Source organism: Aquarana catesbeiana, linkage group LG08, assembly GCF_042186555.1.
Source record: "Aquarana catesbeiana isolate 2022-GZ linkage group LG08, ASM4218655v1, whole genome shotgun sequence".
NCBI classification, from domain to species: Eukaryota; Metazoa; Chordata; class Amphibia; order Anura; family Ranidae; genus Aquarana; species Aquarana catesbeiana.
Genome location: NC_133331.1, coordinates 308,904,377 through 308,931,239, shown reverse-complemented (window position 1 = coordinate 308,931,239; position 26,863 = coordinate 308,904,377). Strand labels below are relative to the sequence as shown.

Here is a 26,863-nt window from a genome sequence, read left to right as displayed (position 1 = left end):
GTCAGAAGAGCAGGAACCAATGAAAACTGGGAGGTCCATGCTCCTCACACAACCACAAGCCTAGGGACTGGGTCATGTGATCTCTGGTATTGAAAAGATTCAAAGTTCAAAAATGCAGACCCTTTAGCCTAGAACAAGTGGCCATAGGCCTAGGCTTCTGGTGACAAGCAGTACTGGAGAGTGTTTGGAGAAGTCGTTTCTGTTGCAAATATGAGTGTTTTAGTTTTCTAGGTTTCTCCTTACTTTTCATCCCAACAAGCCTGTTAATAGAGTTTTAGGTTAATCTTTAGCTATAAAATGTCAGCTCAAAAAAAAGAGGGACCAACCTAAGATAGCGCTACTGTAACTAGGATTGAAAAACAATCTCATACTGCTAGCTGAACCCCAGAATATACTTAAACAAACAGAGATGAGAGTGTGAATCAGTAGGTGTGCTCTCCCACCTATTTGTTTTTTTTCTGTGTTGTACTGAACTGTATCAGGTTCAGTGGCGTATCATCCATGGGTGCAGGGTGTTCACTGAACATGGACCCCGAAGAAGAGTGACCCACGCTGCAACCATGGATTATCATCCCTAGTTGACAGTCGGGGATGATCGGTGTGGCAGGGGGGCAATTGCAAGCACTGATCTCCCTGTATAGCTTTTCAGCTGACAGCCGCTTCTCCTCCTCTCTCCCGTGGCTGTCAGCTGAAAAGCTATACAGGGAGATTCCATGCTTGCAACTGTCCCCCCTGCCGCACCGAGCATCCCTGACTGTCAACCAGGGACGATAATCCATGGTTGCAGTGTGGGTCACAGTGGGCCCCCTCTTCTTCGGGGCCCATGTCCTCCTCCTCTGGCTCCTCTCCATGCCCTCCTCTGCCCCCCCGTGTGAGTGCTATCTCCGCCCCCCCCACCGTGTTCTCCTCCGATCCCACTGCTGCTGGCTTCCCCTCTTCGCTCTCCATTCTGACAGATCCCCCCAGCAACCAGTGGGAGAGAGGAGGAAGGGGCTGGTAAACATGTCATTTACCGGCCCCTTCTTTTTCTAAATTGGACACAGTGAGTGATCGCTCCTGTGTCCTTTGATAACTGAGTATATTAAAAACTGTGTTTACTATGCCTCAGTTTTTGAATGAATAAGACCCGCTGTCTCTGCTCATTCATCTTCACTGCTGGGAATAGGACTGGGGAATCTGTGTCATCAGTCCCTTTCTCTGTTTCAAAGGGGAGATGTCAGGGGTCAGTTTAGACCCCCGATATCTCACCAAAGCCCACCAACAGGGCTGATAAAAAAAATTGCAATAAATATAAAAAAAATTAAATTAAACAAAATAATAAAAAAATCTAAAATATAATATCCCCCCTGCCCTACCGACACTGCCCATCACCAAGACGCATTGTGAATTTTTTTTTTTTATTTTAAAAAACCTACGGGACACCATCCACTGCTCTACTGACATTGTCCACACACTCCACACTCCTCTCCTGTACATACTACATGCTACCCACCAACGTCCACCACACACTTTCCCTTACACATTCCCCGTTTAACAATACCACATTCTGTAAGTAATCTCAGACTATTAAACCACACCCCCTTTAAGCCACGCCTGATATTTAGCCAAATGTATACCATGCCCACATTTCGCCGCATTTTATTTTTTAACAATGCCTAGGGCCCACTTTTTTTCCCCACACGGGCCCACTGCTTTCATGATACGCCCCTGATCAAGTTGCTATTCTTTGACATATGCTGAAATCCAACAGTGATTTAGCGCCACTACAACTTGTTTACAAATGTGATTTGGTATCTCCCTCTGCCCTCCTGTTTAGTGCTAGTTAGTTAAGTCCTAGCTAGACCCTCCCTGTTTCTTCCATTTTCCCTCAATTAGTGTTAGTTCTGCTCAGAGACAGGGCTTAGGAAACTGATTGTTTTCTTGCCCTTCAAAAGACTGAAAAAAATCACCATCTGTACTGCAGCTAGTTTAAGTTGAGTTGAATTCAACTTCTGTGTCTTATTGAAGATTTAAGCTGCCTGTGAATGGTGCCAAGTCAGCAGGTGACCATACTGCCCAGACTAACTGGGTCTAGGGAGGTATGTCAATACATAAAGCTGCATTTGAAACAGGAAAAGAGCAGTAGGATTACTATGTGCGCTTTTCTCCATATGGACTTAAAGAATTTAGCAAATTGGTGTTGGGGTCATTGAAGAGACAGATTTTTGAGGCATTACTATAGGCCGGGGTGAATAGATGTAGATGTAGTTTTCAAAAACTCTCTTATACAGATGTGTCACATCACAGACAGGTTAAAAGGGACAGAGGACCCCCCCATCATGGTATTTAAAAAAATAAACAAAAACGTTTCACATTATTGCAATCAATGCTCCCCACTTAACAAAATACATTGTGTCTGCAGCGCAAAGAAGGGGGTTTATCTGAGAGAAAAAAAGATCTAATGTGCAGGACGGGTATCAGTACAAGAAGATCACTGTTATCAACCTATAATGTCACTAATCTCCCGCCCTACTCTGGACCAGTCAGTGTGCAGTAACAAAGCAGCGCTAACAGAAGAATATATTATGGCTCACCTTTGCTGATCTCTGTAGGAGTGTCCTCCTCTTTGAATGTCCTTGTCATTCCAGCCTCCTCCGTATATTGCTGATCATCCCTCACATACGTCTCTTCTACTTCACCCTCAACTTTCATGTTCATCAGATCTTCACCCTAAACCAACAAAGCGGCAGAAAATACCATTGTTAAGAATGCACAGCCATGGAGACTCACTAACCTTGTTTGGTGGAGGAGGAATGAACAGATGGCTTACTACGAGAAGGGAAAACAGTGCTGTGAAGCAATTAACACAGCCTGCAATACCATTAGCCACCACTAAAACGAAACTTCACCCAAAGCCTGGCCACACACAGGCAGATACAAATCATGCATACAATCTGGTGCACTCTAAGGGTTGTGGAGCCACTTAGTAATTCCTGGATGCTTCTGAGGCTATACTATGACCTAGAATCTTGACATAATCAATTTTCCCACTGCCCACACACACCAGACACATGATTTAGGGTAGCTCGCCACCACCTTTGGTTTTTCAGCTGGCTGGTCTGCTAGGCAACCATACACACAATCTGTTTCCCATCTGTCAAATAGCTGATACACACTGACTCCAATCTGCGTGCATTTTCATACAGATTAAAAGAATAACTATAGCTTACATTGAGCATACAGACACGGATAACAAAACGCAGCAATCTCTCTATGAGTATACATTTCCTAGCTTAGCATGCAGAAGTCACTTATGCTGAACATTTGTTTAACCTCTTAATCAGTAAATGAACTGTAGCCCCGGTCAGCAATGCTAGCAGAGAGGAGCGGCTACAGTTGCATTGGTTTTGCTGCTGTTCCTGCTTTTGTTTACAGAGTGAAAGGCAGAGCTGTAATTTGACACTTACAGTATTACAGAGCTTTGTGGGGACCAAAGAACTTTGGCGGGGGGTGTAACCTCAGTCAGCAATGCTAGCAGAGAGGAGCAGCTGCAGTTTCATTGTTTCTACTGCTGTAACTGGAATTGGTTATTACAGAATTTTGCGTAGCATTTTAATTCTGCCCACCACACAGAGGAGGAGGCTGTGAACTGTTTTAAGTGCTGTGAATGGTGAGAGAGAGGGAGAGAGAACCAACATCAGATTGGGCCCCATCATGGTGGCTAGTGTGAAAAGCGATTTAATATAACTTGCTGAACTATTATTGTGGTACTACTCCCTTTAGGTGGAATACTGATAGTATAAGATTTAGGTACTACTGTCTGTTCCACTTGTATGTCACTAATCATATGTTTTAAATATCATGGCTTTACATATTTGTTGAGCAATTACTATGTTTTTTTTTTCCTTTAAAATTGTTGTGGTACTGTATAAATTTGCAATTACACATTCACCCTTCAGCCCACATGTGTCAAAAGTGTGTGATGCTACTTGTAGATTCCTGGGCACAGGGGACCCAAAAAACAGTGGCTCCTTCAGGGTGCTCCTTATGCGCTATACATGGAGGCATGAGTCTGGGATCTCCCTGTTCTGTGAGTGAACAATGAAGATGGTGAGCCAAAGCATTATGGATCCTGTTGCCGACATCGAGTGGTGCAGGGAGTAGAAAAAAACAATTGGATCTGAGTGTAATTCTCGATGTCCCTAGAGTAGCCTTGGAAGAACAAATCCATCAGGCAGTAATGGCCTTAGCTCCAGAACAGTGGGTGTCTGTTTTGGACTTTAAAATGAACCAGGGAAACTCTTGCACATACACGCTGTTACCCTGGAGGAGAGGAATCTAAACTTGTTTTAAAAGGAGTACAACCAAAGCTAGTTTGGCTATACTTCTCCTGTGGGTCACACAAGTGCAGTTCGCTCTGCACTCCTGTGACCCATTTTCATCAGACAGTGGGCTTAGGCCCACTGTCTGCTGATGTCACAGATCTGGTCCAGGCTCAGGGGGCAAGATAGTGACAATGAAGTCGGGGTCTGCCCACATGCCTGGACCGACACCTGGCTCAGCCTTTCAGTGAGCTGCTGACAGCCAGAGCTGGCCGCTCCGACCCCCTCCACAGCCCAGCACTCCAGTGAGCGCGGGGGGGGGGGGGGGCAGAGCAGGTAACTGACAGTCACCAGCTCTCTGCTCAGGGAGCCCTGAGAACCTAGCAATCAGCAGTGTTTGATTGCTAGGTTCTCAGTCCTAGAGCAGGTGGGGGAGGGGGACTGATGCTGCATCCACCTAGGTAAGTATGATTCTGCAAAAAAAAAAAAAAGCCATACTTCAACTCAACTCATCGATCTGTTGTAACAAGACTTTCGACAGTGGCAGCTGGTGTTTTTTTTTTATTTTGAGGGGGTGACAAACAATCCACCCGTGCCCAGGGTCCGCTCCTCATGCTTCCTCCTCTCTGTGTCTCCTCTTACACCAAAGCGCTGGGCATCCAATAGGATCGGATTTGGATAGGATAGGATAGGATTTGTCTCATGACCTGCCTTCCTGATTGGTGGGGAGGCACTGAAGTGTGAAAATAGTGAAAATTAATTTGCTATGGTCACACAATTGGGTGGGATCAGTACGCACTCTCTGCGCCCCAAGCCCACCCTTTTATGAAGCCTATTAGAGCCTCTGGCAGGTGCTTAAACCCCCCCACCCCCGCCATAGGAATCCATGCACCCAGCGTCCTGAAAGGGGTCGGGCGCATGGATAGGGGGGCGGCGGCAGGCATAAGGGGGGCAGCGCTTGTGCGCCCTCAATGCATGGGCCTCCACTGCTGTGTACGTTTTCTCTAAAAATGAGGATTGTAAATACAATTTTTAGAACTATCCTCAGGCCAGTCACGTGACTCCTGGCCACTTTACATCTCCAAGACAGGGCTTCTGCAGGAGGGGCTGAGCGGCCACGTGATCTCCCCAGGTAACGTCAGAGGGTGATCCCGGCCCCTCCTGCAGTAGCAATGTATCGGAGCTGTAAAGCGGCCACAAGTCACATGACCAGCCTGAAGATTGCCCTAAAAAGGTATTTACAATTCTCATTTTTAGAAAAGACTTACACAGTGTGGTATGCCTGCCTTTAATAGAGGGGCTGGCAGTGTTTTAATATTTTGAGTTAACAAACACAAACACAAGTAGATGGAGAAGGCCAAAGCTGATGGCAGAGATATTCTCTGAGAAGGATTTGGATGTAGGGTATGCAGAGCACACCAAGCCCCAAATTCACCTTCAGGAAGGCAAGTTTTTTAGGGAGAGAATGGATTTCACTGGAAGACCTCTGAGAGCAGTTGGCAGAGCTGAAGAGGATAGGAAAAATCTGAGAGTCATCGAGTCCTTATGCGCCTCCCATAGTGTGGTTTGGAAAAAGAACAGTTCCTCAAGGATACTCATTCACAATCTGCACCCTCAACAGTAGCCTGAGCAATGCCCCTGTTCTGGCCTATGCAGATCCAACTCGACTCGAGACGCATGTTGATGTCAGCAGTGAGCGCCTGTGTGGAGAGTTGTATCAGGAGCTTGATGGACACCTACAATCTGTTCCATATATGAGCTGCAACCTTACTCCTGATGAAAAGGACTATCCCACACACAAGCTAAAGTTCTTGCCTTGAAGTGGGCAATGGTAGACAAGTTGAGAAATTATCTGTATGGCGCAGACTTTGAGGTCAAGACAGATAATATTCCACTCACCTACATACTCAACACGGCCAAGCTGGATGCCACAGGACATTGATGTTTGGCTGCCCTATCTGGGCTTCACATTAGCCTGAACTATGATCCAGGTGTTGGAAACAGACATACTGAAGTACTATCAAGGAGACCCTATGAACCTGAGACTTCCCCATAAGAGTGGACCAGACTGATGTCAAAAAGGGGTCCAAGCTTTATGTCAAGGAGTTGGACATCATGTCAAAGAAGTGACAGGGGCTGAAACCATTGGTATACCTGCTGCAGGTGTTCCCAAGCACTACTGCGACCTCACTCAAATGAGAGATGGAGGCTTGCCCAACATTTCTAGGAAAGACTTGAGGAAGGACCAGAAGGAAGACCCTCTCTTCAATCTGACCAATGGGCCATCTCCAAAGTTAATTAACCAATGAAATTGGTGAACATTGACTTCATGTGTCTAGAACACGATTTGAGTGGACAGGGAAATGTCCTGTGACAGACTATTTCACCTGTTACGCCCAGGCATTTCAGAGGAAAGACCAATGAGCATCCACAGCGGTTGAAGTATTGGTGGAGAAGTTCTTCATTCAGCATGGATTGCCCCAATGAATCTATTTTGATCAGGGAAGAGACTTTGAGAGTCAACTCATCAGGAAGCTTCTGGATCTGTTTGGCCTTTTAGAAATCCAGAAATTTATATCACCCACAAGGGGATCCGTAGCCTGAGAGGTTCAACTAACTTTCTCAACATGCTTGGGACTTAAACTGCGGAAAAAAACATAACACTGGAGCAGGCACATCTCTTCAGTTATGCATGCATACAACAACACAGAGAACAATGCCATAGGATATTCCCCATTTATGCTGATGTTTGGAAAAGAAGGTTGCTTGCCTGTTGACCTGTCGCTTTTGGCACCACAGTGGATCAGCCATCTGTTACAACCCACAGTTGATCATCTCAGAAAGAACCTGAAGATGGCTTATGAGAAGGCCCAAGTTGCATTAGTTGCCACAGGTCAGGGAAATAAGAGAGGAAATTCGAGCCTAGGATCTACAGCTGGGTGATCGAGAGCTTCTAAGAAATTTTGGGTGTCCATGGAAAGCACAAGGTAGCTGACCAGTGAAAATCCTAACCCTACATCATCTCCAAGCAATTGTCTGGTTTGCAGGTGTACCAGATCAACCCAGAGGGGAAAAAAGGTCCCCTGAAAATCTGGCACCATAATCATTTTCCACATCAGGGAGGAGCTGTTTCGAATGCCTCAACAAATTGATCCATGTTTTACCCAAGTGTCCTCTTCAAATCAGAGATCAGCAACCACAGTCTTCTTTTCCAGTTGGGGAGACGGAGGAAGACCGTATAGAAGATGTCAGCATGGACTGGTTGTGGCCAACTGTGTCCATAAATGCCACCCCATCTACCTCCTCTACTGAGATTAATTTTAAGGCGCTTAGGCAAGAGGCCGCTGAATTTGCACCTCAGTCCCATGAAGTAGAAAGATGGGAGGAGCCTGCTGAAGAGCCCCCAGGAGAGGGACCGTCTGAGCTGAAGGAGCAAATAGCCAAAAGGTTATGAAGTTCTGAATTGACTGTGTCCAAAGCCCGAAGTTCCCAAGAGATGCCTGAACTTTCCAGAGAGGTTGACATATTACTCCCTAGGCATAGGTACGGAACAGATTGTGATCACAGCCCCAAGGATTCAGAAATGCCAGTAATTTCCACTACAGCTTCACCTGCCTCTACCAGTTAAAAATGGTTAAAATTGACTCCAGCCCACTTCCTGACACACCTTGGTGGGAGTGTCACAAAATTAGCTTGACCTCCTGAATCAAATTTGCATAATGTAAATGTGTTAATTTAATATCCTGTTTGTGTATTTCCACACCATGCAAAAACTTTGCTCCATTTGGACCCGCTGTTTCTTTAGGGACCAAAGACATTTTTTTTTTGGGGGGGGGGGGGGGTAGCCCTGGTCAGCATTGCTAGAAGAGAGAAGCAGCTGCAGTTTCATTGTTTCTGCTGCTGTCCCTGTTTGTGTTTACAGAAGACCAGACACAGTTGAGGGCTCAGAGAGATGAAATTACAACATTATTGGAGAGCGTGTGCGTGCATCTGCTTGCTAGGGAGACATTTATCACCTCATCTAAGATGGAGAGAGGCACCGCAGAGGACATTCCCTGGTATCTGGGATCATCACTGCCACTGACGGAGACCTCTACCCAGTTGTTGGAGAGAGCGCTGCTGTAATGCCTTTATTGAGCTGAACGGAGAGGTCATCTGTTGCCACAGGAGTCGGCGAGAGGCCACTGGCCACTAAATCCCATTAAAGGAACCACCATTTCCTCTGTAGGTCACAGTTCAGGTGCTTTTATTAATATTTGGAGGAACTTTGTCTCCAACATCAGATTTGGGCACCATCATACTGGTTAGTGGGGAAAAGAGTTAAAATGAACTGCCAAACTATTATTGTGGTACTACTCACTTTAAGCAGGGTTACCCCTAGTATAGGATTTAGGGACCACTCTCTGTTCTATTTGCTTGTTTGTCAACAATCACATATCTTAAATACCATTGTTTTACAAATTGGTTGAGCAGTTACTACTGCTTTCACCTCTTTTAAACTGCTGGGGTACGCTGTAAATTTGTAATAAACATGCCCTATTCAGCCCAGGTGTGTCAGAGTGAGTGGTGCTAATAGCAGAATCATGGGCAAAGGAAACCGGGAAACAGCGGCTCCTTCAGGGGTAAGTGGTACATATTTGTAATATATATGTGCAATATCACTTCACCTCTACATTCTAATTTTATCAGGAAAATACAAGTATTTATGATATGTGACCACACAAAAAAAATCTTTTAGAGTCCACACATCGTCTCCTCATTTCAAAGTGTTCAACCACTTTATGTCCCGACCTTCAACTCCACCGACCTGATGATGGTGAGGAATGGTGGGATCTTCCTGTGTGCAATCCTGGGAATACAGAGGATGGGGACATCTCTCTGGTGGGTTTCTGTAGCTGGATGACTCCACCATGGTGTCCCGGTAGAGATCTTTGTGTCCTTTTAGAGACTCCATCAACCAATCCTTATCATCCTCCTCTTTTATCTCTTCTTTAATATCAACTGTAGAATCTCTCTGAATATATAATACAAATTATATAAAATTGTAATAATGCAGATAATGTACAGATCCTAATGATACTATCAGTAATTGTTCCTCATCTACCTGATGATGGTGAGGGATGGTGTGATCTTCCTGGGTGGAATCCCCAGAATACAGAGGACGGTGACATCTCTCTGGTGGGTTCCTGGTATTAGGTGGCTCCATCATACCCATGTGTCCTTCTGAAAGCTCCTCCATCACTCCATACGCCTCATCCTCCTCTTTATACTCTTCTTTAACAAGGTTTCCACTCTGAAAGATATAATACGACATTCATTGTAACAAACATGCGTCTCCTCTTCTTCTGTTTTAACCTTTGTAACCTCTCAGGTCTCCACTCTAAATATATTATAAAACTGACATAAAATTGTAACAATACAGATAATGTACAAATGCTGATGATACTATTAGTGATTGTCCATCATGACGTCCTTGTAGAGATCCTTGTGTCCTTCCAAATACTCCCACTCCTCCATGGAGAAATAGACAGTGACATCCTGACACCTTATAGGAACCTGACACACACAATGATACAGTCACCATCCAGACACATCCCTTGTCTGTTACTGGATAATGTCCCAGAATTCCCAGCACCGCTCACCTCTCCTGTCAGCAGCTCCATCATCTTCTTGGTGACTTCTAGAATCTTCTCCATGTTGTGTCTCTCAGGTTTTAGGGAGTCACATGGAGGCACTGTGATGGTCATATGATCACCTGACTCCAGAAGAGGAAAGCTCTGTATTGGAAAACCAATAGAAATATCATGTTAGAAACCCAGAATCCTCATCTTTCCGGTCAGGTCTGTGTTTTATTAATAGAGATAAGAGTGATGTCATGTGACCTCCCAGAATCCTCCTCACCTCTCCGGTCAGGTCTGTTTTTTATTAATAGGGATAAGGGTGATGTCATGTGACCTCCAAGAATACTCCTCACCTCACCGGTCAGCAGATGGATGATCTTCAGGGTAAGTTTTAGTATCTTCTCAGTCATGTGACTCCAGTCCTCCTCCATCCTCATTGATGTGGTCATGTGATTTATGCAGGTTTTCTGCAGAGAGAGGATCTGGACTGTATTGGTCATACAATATTAGAATGGTGATGAAAGTGGTGAATAAGCAGGCTGTCCCCCTATGGAAATTGGCACATGTGTAGGGAGCTGCTTTCCTCTATTGTATTTATATAACCCCGTAACCTCCAGAAGGTTTTATCCCTTCAAGGCCAGGACATGTTTTACTATTCAGCACTGCGCTGTTTTAACTGATAATTGTGCGGTTACGTAACACTGTACTGTTTTTTCAGACAAATAGCTTTCTTTTGGTGGTATTTGATCACCACTGATTTATTTATATAAACAAAAAAAAAGACAAAATTTTGAAATAAACCCTATATTTTCTATTATAAAACGATGGTATACATACTGGAATTTACACAGCGTTTTAAGCAGCTCTCATTTTCTGACTGCCTATCACATTTCTTTAGGTACTAAAATGCCAGGACAGTACAAATACCCCCATGACCCCTCTTTTATGAAAGAAGATGCTCCAAGGTATTTGCCAAGAGGCATAGTGAGTATTTTGCAGATCTCATTTGTTGCCACAGGTTTTGGAAAGGAAACGAAAAATGATTTTCTTTTTCAAAAACTTGTGTCAAAAAATAACATCTTCCAAAGACTCAACATGCCTCCCAGCAAATACATTGGGGTGTCTACTTTCTAAAAAGGGGTAATTTTAGGGGGTGTTTGTACTATGGCATTTAAGGGCCTCTAAAGTGAGTTAGTCAGGAAATCCAATGCGTAATTAACAACTCTCGAAAGCCTGAAGGTGCTTAATGGATACTGGAGCCCTGTACGCAGCTAGGCTCCCAAAAAATCTCATACATGTGGTATTACCATACTCAGTAGCAGAATATGTTTTGGGGTGTAATGCCACATATACCCATGACGTGCATGAGAAATCTCATTAAAATTACTTGTGTAAAAACATTTTTTTTTGCCATTTTCCAAAAACTTGTGGAAAAAAATAGAATCTTCCATGGCCTCAATATGCCTCTCAGCAAAATACCTTTGGTGTCTACTTTCCAAAAAAGCGGTCATTTGGGGGGGGGGGTTTGAACTGTCCTGGCATTTTAGGGCCTGAAAAAGCAGTACGTGTATGGCCAGCATTAGGAGTTTCTGCCACACTCCTAATGTTGGGCATACATGTAATGTTCTTTTTTTCGTTCAGCCTGTGAGCTGAACAAAAAAAAAAGAACCTAACAGATACATCGATTAATGTGGATGAAGAAATCTCTGCCAGAAAAAATGCTGAGCATAGGAGTTACCGCCCCCTGACCACCCCACATTCACAATGCTTTATTTATAGTTGCGGATGGAGACATCTCCCCCTGCAGTGCTGCAGGCACTGATGTATGTATTTTGAAAGCAGCAACCTGCTGCTGTCAGAATGCAGAGATCAGTGCTGCAGTTGATTGGCGTTTCTGCAAAGCAAACAACAGTTAACAACATAACATTAAGTCAATGAAACAACTTTTTTTTTTTTTTTTTTACTTCTTTTGTAACTTAACTTTTCAGAACAATAAGCTTTACAGCCTATGATTTTAGGGTCTCTCAAAATGGGATAGACAGTTTCCTGACTAAGTAACATCTTTGGAGACACGTCTTGTGCAGAATTCTGTGCTGTACCCTAATAGTCCACTATGGTGTGTTAGCGACAGAAGCAGTCCTTGAGGCAGAGACCAGGTTGGTCAGGACAGGAGGGACATAAAAACAGGCGTCATGCCTTATTCTGCGTTTCCCATAGTCATGACATTTTTTTGGGGTGACATTTGTGTTGGGGTAGGTTGGTGGACATCTGGAAAATGCCTCATGCAGCCGGCTAACTGCATCTGGATTTGGGCTTTGGGCCACAGGGCCTTTTGGATACAAAAGGGCCGAGACAATTGCTTCCCACAAATTTTAGTAACGATCCAGCTCTTCCAGTAGCTTTGTAAATAACAAACGCATTGTATATAGCCAATTGAAATAAATACATAGACACTTTTTTGTACCAGTGTCTAACTCTGCGGGAGGCTAAATATGGCTTCATCATTTGGTTGTTGAAGTCTACACCTCCCATATTTTGATTATAGTCGTGGACGCAGAGAGGCTTTTCAATGACACAGACGACGTGTGAATTTGGACCATTGTGTCCGGATAAATGGAAGACAGGATGAAAACATCATGTTTGTCCTTCCACTTTACTGTGACTAGTTCTTCATTCTGCAAGCAGGCTTTTTACCCCTTTTTAAGTTGGGTGTTAACGAGCAGTTGGGGAAAGCCCCTGCAATTAGGTCACCTGGTGCCACAGCAGCCAATTTTTTTTTAAGGAACAAATTTCTAAAAAAAAAAGTGTCACACTTGCATAAAAGTTGTCCACGCACAAATTGTACCCCATATGGAACATGGATGACAACAAGTCCTACACTATCTTACCACTGCTCCCCATGTAGTCTGGGCATCTGGAGGGGCTCCACTTGACTGTCTTTTCCCTCAAATTCTAAAGCTACGTATAGCCTATTGCCCTCTCACAGAGCTTATACATTTTGACCCCATATCTGGCATGCTTGCTGAGGAAATATTGTTGGATTGCAAGCCTGCCAGTAAAATGTACAAGCAACTCATCTATGCAAATTTCTGGGACAGGTCATTTATGAGGGGCCGAATTTCATGGAGCCAATCGTAGTCAAGGTCACGACAGAGGTTACTGCGTAAAGAAAAATTTAGTCACACTAAAAATTTGGCATAACACTACATGCTCCATCCTATGCCCCCCCGCACCCCCATTCTCAGCACCACTCATTATTAAAAGTTTCCAGATATGTGTATCTCAGCTCCCAATCTATCATTTTAGTACAGGAAAACAGTTGCCTTGAGTCCCCAAATTTAAAGTCTAATCAAGGTGACTACCTATTGTCCTACCACTGGTCAGTTTTGTCTCAAACGCTACACACTTTACACTGTCCTCATCTCTCCCACTTTGAGCCTCTACGATTTGATGTCTACCTGCTGGACCATTTCTACCCAACCATTCATGAGGGCTTACTTCCAAATATTTTTGGAAATATTGGGGAGATTGGAGGGTGTGGGGAATGCAGAGGGGTGTGAAGTGTTTTTGTGCACTCTGTTTTGACATTTTTTTCCTTTTATAGTGATGTAGGGCTGAAACGATTAAACTTCGTTGGTCTGCACGCACCTTCCTCCCTTCTTCCCTGCTTGTCAGTCCTGCCTCCGTCCCAGTGTTACACAATGCCCTGTGTAAAAGTCGTTTTCTCAAAGCGGCGCTCATGTGACCGTGCACGTCCGACTCGCATGTCCACCTCTCTCTTCCTAGATGACATCAGCGGGGTATTCTCAGCCCTGCCCGCTTTGCTGCCTCGCGGGAATAGCGAGGAAAGAAGCAGCGGTGAGCCATCGTTGGTGTTCCTGGGGGGGGTTCTTGTACTATAAACCCCATCATGACAGGATACCTGTATATGACCTGTGTAACACTCCGTTTTTTCATTATTATTTTAAATAAACATTAAAAAAAATGGCATATTACATTTTTTTAATGATTTTTTCCGATTGATCGAAAAAATAATCAGCCAACTAATCGCTTATGAAAATAATCGTTGCAGCCCTATATGTAACGCACTCCTGAACCCTGTACTCTGTATGTAACGCACTCCTGGACCCTGCGCTCCGTATGTAACGCACTCCTGAACCCTGCGCTCCGTATGTAACGCACTCCTGAACCCTGCGCTCCGTATGTAACGCACTCCTGAACCCTGCGCTCCGTATGTAACGCACTCCTGAACCCTGCGCTCCGTATGTAACGCACTCCTGAACCCTGCGCTCCGTATGTAACGCACTCCTGAACCCTGCGCTCCGTATGTAACGCACTCCTGAACCCTGCGCTCCGTATGTAACGCACTCCTGAACCCTGCGCTCCGTATGTAACGCACTCCTGAACCCTGCGCTCCGTATGTAACGCACTCCTGAACCCTGCGCTCCGTATGTAACGCACTCCTGAACCCTGCGCTCCGTATGTAACGCACTCCTGAACCCTGCGCTCCGTATGTAACGCACTCCTGAACCCTGCGCTCCGTATGTAACGCACTCCTGAACCCTGCGCTCCGTATGTAACGCACTCCTGAACCCTGCGCTCCGTATGTAACGCACTCCTGAACCCTGCGCTCCGTATGTAACGCACTCCTGAACCCTGCGCTCCGTATGTAACGCACTCCTGAACCCTGCGCTCCGTATGTAACGCACTCCTGAACCCTGCGCTCCGTATGTAACGCACTCCTGAACCCTGCGCTCCGTATGTAACGCACTCCTGAACCCTGCGCTCCGTATGTAACGCACTCCTGAACCCTGCGCTCCGTATGTAACGCACTCCTGAACCCTGCGCTCCGTATGTAACGCACTCCTGAACCCTGCGCTCCGTATGTAACGCACTCCTGAACCCTGCGCTCCGTATGTAACGCACTCCTGAACCCTGCGCTCCGTATGTAACGCACTCCTGAACCCTGCGCTCCGTATGTAACGCACTCCTGAACCCTGCGCTCCGTATGTAACGCACTCCTGAACCCTGCGCTCCGTATGTAACGCACTCCTGAACCCTGCGCTCCGTATGTAACGCACTCCTGAACCCTGCGCTCCGTATGTAACGCACTCCTGAACCCTGCGCTCCGTATGTAACGCACTCCTGAACCCTGCGCTCCGTATGTAACGCACTCCTGAACCCTGCGCTCCGTATGTAACGCACTCCTGAACCCTGCGCTACGTATGTAACGCACTCCTGAACCCTGCGCTCTGTATGTAACCCACTCCTGAACCCTGCGCTCTGTATGTAACCCACTCCTGAACTCTGCACTCTGTATGTAACCCACTCCTGAACTCTGCACTCTGTATGTAACCCACTCCTGAACTCTGCACTCTGTATGTAACCCACTCCTGAACTCTGCACTCGGTACATAGCGCACTCCGGAACTCTGCACTCGGTACATAACGTACTCCCAACTAATCCCCTTGGGAGTACGTTATGCAGCTGATGAGTTTGACACCCCTGTCTTATTCACATGGGTCAATTATATCTGGGTGCCCCAGAATGTTAAAGGGGGCTTCAAAATTTTAATAAGCCCATCACCCTCAACCACCAGGCCAGGGTTGTGGAAAAAAAAGGCCCTTCCACTCATCACCATAGGAACAAGGTGCTTTGCAGGGGTATCCCCCCATTGTTGAGGGCATGTGGCCTCCTATGATTTAGGAGGGGACCACACACTCATTCCTCACTTACGTGGCCTGCCAGGCTGCATGCTCGCAGGGTCTGGTAAGAGTTGTAAGAAGAACAACACATTTTCTTTTCTTGTTTTTGGTATGGAGATCCCACTTAAAGGCTAAGCTCACCTTTAATAACATATTACACCAATATTTAGAGTGTAACATTTGACATGTTACTACGCAGCACCGAAACCCCCCCCCCCCCTTTTATGAAAGTGGGTGGGGGTTCTTCTCCCTACAGCTGTTATCACGTTTTATAATGGCTGTGCAGTGCTCTGCCCATGCAGCTATATCCTTCATCCACAGCATTCTGTGAATGAATAAACGACAAGTCCTGTCTGTCACCACAACAGATGGACTTGCAGATTCAATGGACTGTGAGGGCGCTGATGAGCACCCTTGAAGTTCATTCAGCCCTGCAGTTTTCTAACTGACAGCTCGTAGAGAGGTATGGACAGAAAGCTGCAGGGCTTGTCTGCAGGAGCCAAACATTGCACCCTTGATCCACTGGTTGCAGGGGAAATGCTCTGCAGGCTCCTAATAAAAAATAATAAATGTAATTTTTTTTAAATTGGAAAAACATGTTCATTTTTTTTTTTTTTTTTTTTTTTTAAGGTGAACTTAGCCTTTACATTTTAAACTAGTTTTGAAGAGTCTGGTATTGAATTTGTGGAGGACCCCACACTTTTTTTTTGGAGGGGTCCCCCTTGAGATTCATACCAGGCCTTTATGAAGGATAAGGGCCTGGTATGTATTTTAAGGTACAACCCCACCCTGTTTTGTGTGTGTGTGTGTTATCCCCATTACCATCTATACCAGTTCCTCATCTAGGACAATAGTCTGGTATAGATGAATGGAATCCCTGGCCACTTTCACTACAAACAGAAGGAGGGGTCCAGGGGCTGTCATTTACCAGCAATTTAAAGAGCACTCTTTTTCTTTGTAAGGCTACTTTCACACTGAGGCGTGCGGGCGCTGGCGGTATATAGCGCCGCTTTTTACCCCCCGCTAGCGGCCGAAAAAGGGTTAAAACCGCCCGCAAAGCAGCGCTTTGTGGGCAGGTTTGCAGCGCTGCCCCATTGTTTTCAATGGGAAGGGACGCTTTCGAAGCGGTACATACACCGTTCCTACAGCGCTCCAAAGATGCGGCTTGCAAGACTTTTTGGACCGCCCTGCAAGCGCACCGCTCGAGTGTGAAAAACCTCGGGGCTTTCACACTGGAGTGCATTGAGCGGCTCTTTCGGGGTGCATTGCAGGCGCTATTTTTAGCACTTTAGCGCCTCAGTGTGAAAGGAGCCTAACTGTCAGTGTTGCTGTCGTAGTAGATACGCCACTTCACAGACCGGGTCAGGACATCCCCTAAACATGATATTTAAAGGAATTTTGTATTTTTGTAACGTTTCACTTTACAAATTATTAAAATTGTTGCTCCCCATCAAACTTCGGTCCATGTACCCCAGGGCAGTGCCCTGACCCCCCCCCCAACCTTTTGTCTGACAATCCCTTGCCTAGAATTAGCCCAGAAAACAGCCATTACTGTTTTTTTTTGACATTCAGATCCCATTGTCTTCAATGGGGTTTAAATTCAGCACCTGCAAAAAAAAAAATTAGTTAAGCCTACAAGTGCTTTTTTTTTTTTTTTTTTTTTTACCATTACTATTCCTTTATATTGGCTTTTAAAATTTACAAATGCAGCAGTTTAGAAATCGGATGAAAGGTTTAGCACTGGGAAATACATTTTGAAAGATAAAAAGTGCATTTTATATACAACTATATAGATTAAAGACCAAAATGAGGGACAAATGAGGAGGAAAGCGGGACATTGTTTCAAATCAGGGACAGTCCCTCGTAATCCGGGACAGTTGGGATCTATGAAGGTGACACATCTCTAAAATCAAGACAATGTTCTGACCCCGAAGGGATCAAACTAGGTTTCCACACTATATATGTGTGTATAATCATCTGCTGGAGATAAAAGACATCACAGTGACTATGGAGGAAGAGGACGGACATGACGGGGGTTACTGGGTGTAAATAGAAAATAAGATCTTATTACCTCCTCTACTGCCACTTCCAGCAATGTCTCCTCTCTACTTCCTCCTGACTCACCTCTCACCTGGAACTTCCTATTTATACCTGACATCACTTCCTGTCTGTACCTGACATCACTTCCTGCCTGTATTCCATAGAGACTTCCTGTCTCATTAGAAGTGAGATCACCACCTTGTGGAGCTCAGGGGAACTGCAGCCCTGATAAAGTTTCCAATGTACACTATGAGCAAGACTTTGTCATTGGTGCCAAGATGCAGCAAGACAAGCCTGTGATTTTGGCTACAGTGTTATCAGGATCCAGGATTTTGTGCAGAGTGGGAGTGAAGTACTGACTGTTAAAACCCTGTCTGGATTCCATCACCAGGCACTGCATTAACATACCTCCCAACTTTTTTTTTTGTAAATTCTTTTTATTAAAGGTTTTTTTTAAACATAGAATAAGATACATACAAACATTGAACATAATAAACATTCAGCACTACAATTCCCAGCACCAGTGTACAATGCAGCTCCCATACCAAATAATAACAGACATCAGAAATCCTTCCATATTAAACCCTAGTAAAGGGGAAAAAAAGGGGAAGGGGAGGACATATACAATGTACAATCATTATATGCAGTATGATATCCCCAAATAGCAGTAGTAAAAGAGGTAATAGGTTCCCATCCAGGCTTACACAAGCCTCACTACCCGCCACATAGTTCATCTTATCACCAGGAGGCAATTATTCTGATGCAGTTGAATTGTCATCTATCCAGCCACCCCACACCTTTTTAAACTTATCTGGTACCCCTCTACTGAGATATGTAGCTTCATACAGCGATAGAGCCTTGTTAATCAATGCCTTCCAGGCCATGGGGGTAGGAGCCAGCGGTTTCTTCCACGATAAGATAATCACATTGCGAGCATAGTACAGGAGCAATGTGAGTAGAGTACAGATCACATTTTTGGGTGCTAATTTGTCCACCAAGCCCAACAAACAAATTTCAATAGATGGTGCAATAGCAATTGTAGTTACTGACCTAACACAGTCCATCACACCCACCCAGAACCGCTGGATGTGCGGGCAGAGCCAAAAAATATGCAAAAAATCTGCTCCAGGTGCATCACACCTCCAGCAGTTCGAGGGGTGCGCGGGAAAAACCCTTGCTAATTTAGCGGGGGTGTAGTATATCCTATGAAGAAACTTGAACTGTATCAGGTGATCATGGGCCGACGCCAGTCTGGCAAATGTGGTGCTCCAGACATCATCCCAGTCATCATTGTCAAGCTGTGGGAAATCCAGCGTCCAGGCAGCACGACAGGATGTGAGAAGCTTTGTAGTGTCAGTGAACAGTTCCTTATATATAGTCGATAAGGCTTTGGGTAGTTCCTTGTCCCTGAGTAGTGATTCCAGGTCATCAGCCCGCACATTTAGGATGGAGGACCCAAACTGAGCTGAAAAAGCATGCTTGAATAGCAGAAAACAGAACAGGTGCGAGCTAGGAAGCTGGTGCTTACTTCTGAGCACATCAAACGTCAATAACACCCCATTTCCAACCACCGCACCCACTGTTTAAATCCCATATCTGGTCCAGGCTATTGGATCTGGATAGGCAAAAAAATGGGATAAGCTTGGATTGTGCCACAGAGGAGTATAATGTGACACTACACCGTCCTGAAATGCCGCCCTTCTAGTCAGGTCCCATGCTCTGATAACTGAGCGCATTGACCCCGTCATGGGATAGGGGGCCCCTCTTCCCCTGTATAGTAGGTCAGATAGTGCCTCATATGAGCCAACCTCTGAGGCCTCCAAAGTCACTGCAGCATTACCCTCTGGTTGAGTCAGCCATCTATGTGCAAAAACCAACTGCACCGCTAAATAATACCTAACAAAGTTGGGTACCGCCAACCCCCCTTCTTTCTAGGGCTGCTGTAGCACTTGCAATCTAAAGCGTAGAGTCCCCCCACCCCAGAGGAAGTCTGTAATCATTCTATCAATGGACTGGAAAATAGTCTGAGGTATCCAAACCAGGGAATACCTCCCAACTTTTTGAGATGGGAACGAGTGAAACCTATTAGCAAAAGTATGTAGACATAGGACACACCCCCTGCCACGCCCCTTTAATGGAGAATTATAAAAAACAAATAGTTAAACCTATTAAGTACTTTTTTTACCACTACTATTCCTTTACTGTATATACTCGAGTATAAGCTAAGTTTTTCAGCCCATTTTTTAGGCTGAAACCCCCCCACCCTTCGGCTTATACTCGAGTCAGGGCAGGGATACCGGGCATTAGGCTGCCTGCCCTGGGGCCGCTTTTAACTGTGGCTCTCCCTCCCTTACACAGCAGGAGACTGCTGTGTCTCGGAGCTCAGTGTGACGCTTTCGGCTGCTCTGTGACAAAAGTCCCGCCCTCTCTCCCCCTCCCTTACACAGCGGGAGACCGCTGTGTCTCAGAGCTGACTGAAACTTTCGGCCATGCTGTGACAAAAGTCCCGCCCTCCTCCTAGAACAGCTCGTGTATTAGACAGAACACTGCGTCTATCACACGAGGAGGAGGAGGGCGGGACTTTTGTCACAGCGCGGCCAAAAGTTTTTCAGAGCTCCAAGACACAGCAGGAGATGCCCGCTGTGCAATCCAGGTACTGACTGGATGAATAGGCACACAGTCACTACTAGTGAGATTGCAATGACGGGCACAATGAGGCGACAATTATGGGCGTGAGACTACAATGATGGGCACGGTGCGGCTGCGGTAATGGGCAAAGTAAGGCTGCAATTATGGGCATGGTGAGGCTGTGGTGATAGGCACAGTGAGGCTGCAATGATGGGCATGGTAAGGCTGCAATTATGGGCATGGTGAGGCTGTCGTAATGGGCACAGAAAAGCTGCAATGGCGGGCATGGTAAGGTTGCAATGATGGGCATGGTGAGGCTGTGGTGATAGGCACAGTGAGGCAGTGAGGCTGCAATGATGGGCATGGTAAGGCTGCAGTGATGGGCAAAGTGAGGCTACAATGATGGGCACTGTAAGGTTGCAATGATGGGCATAGTGAAGCTGCGGTGATGGGCACGGTAAGGCTGCAACGATGGGCAGTGAGGCTGCATTGATGGGCACAGTGATGCCGGCAGTCTCTGTCTTGACCATGCCGCACCACTTCCTGAAAATTGACCAGTATGTATGTAAGTAGTATCTCGTACGGGAACAGAAAAAACGATTTTCGTTTAATGAGTACCGTTTTCTTATGATTTTCATACAAGAAAAATCAGAAGAGAAAGACTGAGCTGAACTACCTGATTTTCTTATAGTGTGTACCCCATTTTAAGACTTTGTTCTCACTGGAATCAACAATGGGACTTATTTCCTCCCATTGACACCAGCAATGAAACCTACAGTATTTTTATCTCACCGACACAGGCGGTTGGACCTATTTTATCTCACTGATACCAGTGATGGGGCTTATTTCCTCCCATTGACACCAACAATGAAACTTTTTTTATCTCACTAACACCAACAATAGGGCTTGTTTTCTCACCGAAACCAGGAATGGGGCTTATTTTGTCCCACTGACATAAACATTGAGACCTATTGTTAGGACACTAACATGGGTTCACAAGAATTCCAGATTTAAGGCTGTGACCGAAAGTCGCTTCAGTTACTTAATTGATTAACATTTAATGATAAGGAATGTAGTATTTTATATAGACTAATTGATTCCAGCTTATCTTAATGATTTGATTAATTTCTTATGCTAATGGACTATATATATTGAGTGATATGTATTGGCAGTTGTAGGTATACGATTGTGAAGAAGGGCGTTATCCATGTGAGCCCGAAATATTACCGTCTGTACCTGGTCTTTGATGTAACCTTTTCTTTAGAAATAAATCTTTCTTGTGCAGCAATCCTCTCATGTTTCTACAGTATGGTCCCTGGGAAGGACTAGATTGACTAGAGATACACAGTTATAGGGGCTATAACATTCATGCAAACCAATCAATATACACTTATTGAGATTTTTTTTTTATCAAAGACATGTAGCAGAATACAGTTTGGCCAAAATTTAGGATGAAGTTTGACTTAACATTTTTTTATTGAATAGGTTTTATAGTAGAAAGTAAAGAATATTGGGTTATTTTCAAAATGTTCTGAATTTTTTATTTATAAATCGCAAAAAATAAAAACCCCAGTGGTGATCAAAGACCACCAAAAGAAAGCTCAATTGGTGTGAAAACAAATTATACAAATTTGTTTGGGTACAGTGTTGCATGACGGTGACCGCGCAATTACCAGTTGAAGTAGCACAGTGCTGAATAGCAAAAAAATGGCCCGGTCATAAAGGGGATAAAATCTTCAGGAGGTCAAGTGGTCAAAGTTCATACCAGCCCTGAATTTGGAGAGCACCACACACTGGTTTTTTTTTTGGTGGGGTCATGCACTATATATGTGTGTATCATCATCTGCTGGAGATACGTCACAGTGACTATGGAGGAAGAGGCTGGACAGCAGCTCCTCTGCTGCTACTTGCCAGCAATGTCTCCTCTCTACTTCCTCCCAACTTGCTGCTCATCCAGAACATCCTATTTATACCTGACATCACTTCCTGTCTGTACCTGACATCACTTCCTGTCTTCCATAGAGATTTCCTTTCTGGTTAGAGGTGAGATCACCACCTTGTGGAGCTCAGAGGAATTGCAGCCCTAAGAAATGTCTCATAGTATGAACACGGCCATGTTGTTGTTGTCAAGTGTCCTTGTTGTTGGGCTGTTGCAGAACAGTACCAGGATTTTGGCTACAGTCCCATCATGTTTACATCTTTCACGATCCAGGACTGTGCAGAGTGACAGCGAGGCGATGACTGCTGAAACACTCTCTGGGTACCATTACCAGGCACTGCAATTATAACAGACTGTTGGGAGCGATGATCTCTTTTCTGACAGTGAAAGCATAACTCTGACATAAGGAGAGAGGCAGTGGTAGTGTGTGATCAGGTAAGTACCACCACTGACTACTAGAGATGGGCCGAACACCCCCCTGTTCACACCAGAACTCCCGAACACAGAAAAAGTTCTGACCCGAACAGCGAACCCTATTAAAGTCTATGGGACCCAAAAAAAATTAAAAGTCCCCATTTTGAAGGCCTTTTGGCCATAAAAAGGGTATGGGGGTCCAGGTAGTGCCCTGGGGGACATATATCAATGCAAACATTTTTTTTAAAAAGATAATTTTTACAGGAGCGGTGATTTTAATGATGCTGAAAGTGCAACAATAAAAATGAATATAGTGCCTGGGAGGTCCCCTCAGTCTTCATGTAAAGTGGTGCATCTGTAGCATGTATAGAACGTGCTGCAGCAAAACTGACATTTCTAAAGAAAAAAATTTATGAAATGACATTTACTGTAAATTGCCAGCAATACAACACTATTGCCAGCAATAGAAGAATTGAAATATAAAAATGGCATAGGGCCCAGGGTCGATCCTAGGGTCACAGAAGCCTGGATGCAGAAAAATTTCTGGCGCCCCCACATGGGCATGGTCATCTTACTAACTCCTCCCCTTTACAAATGTTTTTATGACAACGATTCAAACACAGAGATGCTTCCCTAAGGAGTCTTTATTACCCTGGGATCCTCCCATGGTATCTTAACAATAAACAAAATACAGGAAGAGAAGCAGAGTACTCTATTGGGACCTGGAGGGGGGGCCTCTCTGATGGACACAGAGAGAGCTTCTGTTAGAGAGTCTGTTAGAAAGAGCCCCCAGACGTACTGTAGACATGATACAGGAGATGGTCAGAAACTGCAGAAATGATGCAAGAGATGGTCAGAGACTGCAGACATGATGCAAGAGATGGTCAGAGACTGCAGACATGATGCAAGAGATGGTCAGAGACTGCAGACATGATGCAAGAGATGGTCAGAGACTGCAGACATGATGCAAGAGATGGTCAGAGACTGCAGACATGATACAAGAGATGGTCAGAGACTGCGGAAATGAAATGCATCAAATGCAGCCTCATCAGTGCCCACGAATTGCAGCCTGCCAGTGCCCACCAATTGCAGCTTACAGTGCCCACCAAAAGCAGCCTACCAGTGCCCACCAAATGCAGCTTACCAATGCCCATCAAATGCAGCCTTTTCAGTGCCCACCAAATGCAGCCTTATCAGTGCCCACCAAATGCAGGATTTGAATCTCCCGGGCGGCCACTGTAACAAAGTCCCACCTCCTAGACCGGCTCACGGCTCCTATGATACACATCACACTGATTCAATTTCACTGCATTGGATCAGTGTTCTGTCTATCTCCCAGGAGCCGTCTAGGAGGCGGGACTTTGTTAAAGCGCCACCGGGCATTTCAGACCAAAGCTCGTGCAGTGGGTGTGACACACACATAGCTGATGCAAGGATTTTGTGCACTTTGCCGCCCCCCCCCCCCCCCCCGATTGTCCCAAATCCCCCCCTTCCCCCACAAACAGCAAAAAATGTTTTAAAAAAAGCTGACAGGAGTTAAACGCTCCTTTTTTTGCCATTAGTTCCACTTTAAAGCCCCAAAAGTGTTCTGATTGATGTGTAGTATGATATTGTGTTGTACAAGTGATGGTAAAGCCAGCTTTGTGATTTTTACCTACAGGTAAGCCTATAATAAGGCTTACCTGTAGGTAAAATGAATATCTCATAAACCTGTACTGTTTAGGAGATATTTACCCTGGGTACAGCCGCCTGTGACGTCACCAATGCATGTGCTCTGAGGGTCCGGCGTACCGTACCGGACCTGTCCATTTTTCATGTGGACATGATTGGACTATCTATTCTCCTCTATGGAGAAGTGGATGTAAAATGGACATGTGTCCATAAACACCTGCCTGCATCCAGTTTGATCTGCTAAAAACAGATGGATGGGGATGATTCCCCATATGTCAAGTGGATTGGATCTGGTGACAGTTGGATTCAAATGGACAGGAGGTCCGTGTACACCCAATCACTGATAGAGGAGAGTGAGTTCTATCCGTGTCCACTCTGCATAGCGGAGCAGACATGGACCTGTCATCCGCATACCTGTCACCACCTATTACTGTCACAAGGGATGTTTACATTCCTTGTAATGGTAATAAAAGTGATCAAATTTTTTTTTTTAAAGTAACAATGTAAAAAATTTTTTAAAAAAATAAGAAATTTTTTTTTTTTAAAGCACCCCCGTCCCCGTGAGCTTGCGCATCAAAGAAAGAAATTCATGAAAGTGTCTTTTTTCCCAAAAAATTGTGTTTGAAAGACTGCTGTGCAAATACAGTGTGACATAAAATATTGCAACAATCACCATTTTGTTCTCTAGATTCTCTGCTAAATTATATATATATATATATATATATATATATATATAATGTTTGGGGGTTCCAAGTAATTTTCTAGCAAAAAATATGGATTTTAACTTGTAAGCAACAAATTTCAGAAATAGGTTTAGGCATGAAAGGGATAAATATAGAGCTCCTCTCCTTCCTCCAGCACTCACTTGCTTGCTGGATCACTTTGTGAAGATCTCAGTCAGATTTAAAAACAATAGCCCATTACAGGCAGGAATCCGAGGCCCCTGTAGGTGTGTAGCAGAATTTCAGTGTCCAGCTTGCAATACTCCTGTGGCTACTGATCCCAGCACCACCCTTCAGGCACTGCCAACCTACCTTGCTGTAGCTGCCCATTTCACTAGCTCTCAAGGCTAACTTCTCCCAAAGTCCTCCGACACTCACCAGACCACCTGACTCTCAGGAGATCTCCCAGACGTGCTGACCTGCTCCCGCTGTCCTCTCTCCTGTGCCTCCAGGAAGGTCTTCCTCCATGTGTCTTGGCAGGATCCTTCCAGCACCCAGGCCTGAGGTCACCCCCCCCCCGACTATGGGGCATAATCCAGGGCCACTGACAGACTCCTCAGCACTCCATCCCCATCTTCCACCCGACTGCCCCTTGCTATGACTATTTATGAGGTGGCCTGCCCCCTGCCAACCCTTTGCTAGGGATTGGCTGAAGCCCTCATAAATATTCCAAACAGCCCCTCCTAACCTCCACCCACCAGCTCTAGAAGTTTCTACAGCCTTCTAGACCAGGGGGAGGCACCAAAAAAGGAAGAGATAATAGTGGTACACAAGGCGCGCTACTCCAAATGTTAGGTGTGGCCATGATAGGGAAATTGTATATTTCATATTCATTATTAAGGTTGGCATTACAGACATCTATTAAAGCCTCTAATATCCTGGTTAAGGTCATTGTTAACTGTCCAGTCATTGAGGGGTCATATTGCAAAGGGAGTTGGCTTGGGGGTTGTCAATTCCTTATACACAAGTCTAAATATCACTGCCCAAGCTAGAATAAGCTAGTCTCACACCAGAGCGTGCAAACCATGCAAGCGTCTGAACTTGGCCGGCCATGTTGCGTAAGAGCAAACGGGACTCCATGGCGGAAACAGCACCTTTAGTTAAAGTGGATGTGAACCCAATGTCATCCTTTCTAAACTACTGCCATAGGGGTTATCTATAAGGATATACAGTCCTCCTGCATGTATCTTTACCTGTCAAATGTCTCCCCTCTGTCTGTTATGAGAGCCGAAAAACTGCAGATTCTGTGGGCGGGTCTGTTGTCTGGAGCTCGGTGGGTGGAGTCGTGATGTCAATAGATTCCCCACCCACCTCTACTACTATGATCTCTAACATCCAGTGAAAAGACAGGAAAGTAACCACATGACTTCAGCATGCCAAATTATGCTGAGGTGTGAAAAAGCCAATCTTTGCAGAGCTGCTGAAGAAAGGAGTGGGTGGGAATGAAAAAAAATGCATGTCTTAGGCTAGTGCACGAGATATGTAAATCACCTGTCACTCACAGCAAGGGGGAGGATTTGACAAAGTTTTTCTCTTTGTCAAGTTTTATCTCATTGAACAATAAAAGAGGATTGCTCAGAGCTGGATTAACTCTTTGTGGCAAGACTGGGCTCAAATGATAGGAAACCTTACACTCTACATTATGACATCAACAAAATTCGGGTTTACATCCACTTTTAGTATTCTTGTTATATTTTCTTTATCTATATCGATCATTTTTTAAAATAAATGTTATACTTTTAAGTATTTGTGTCATCTCTCTCTGCATATATTGGACACAACCCCAAAAACGTGACAAAACAATCCAAAATGTGCTAACCAT

The 26,863-nt window shown here is 45.0% G+C and overlaps 1 protein-coding gene across 4 annotated transcripts in view; it reads right to left on the bottom strand.

The window, feature by feature from the left end:
- The window catches only part of LOC141105049 (uncharacterized), a 167,620-nt gene that overhangs the window by 131,132 nt on the left and 9,625 nt on the right, over nucleotides 1–26,863 (bottom strand). Inside the window, exons 1-3 of one of the 4 annotated variants that reach the window (XM_073594870.1) lie at nucleotides 17,699–17,884; nucleotides 10,276–10,404; nucleotides 9,944–10,078 (exon numbers count right to left, since the gene is read on the bottom strand). The exons of 2 other annotated variants lie outside the window; for them this stretch is intronic. In XM_073594870.1, the coding sequence (XP_073450971.1) occupies nucleotides 9,944–10,078; nucleotides 10,276–10,404; nucleotides 17,699–17,785 (351 nt within the window). In that variant the 5' untranslated portion in view covers nucleotides 17,786–17,884. Of the gene's footprint in view, nucleotides 1–9,943; nucleotides 10,079–10,275; nucleotides 10,405–17,698; nucleotides 17,885–26,863 lie in introns of those variants that run through there. One more of the 4 variants, XM_073594866.1, reaches the window with a different exon arrangement.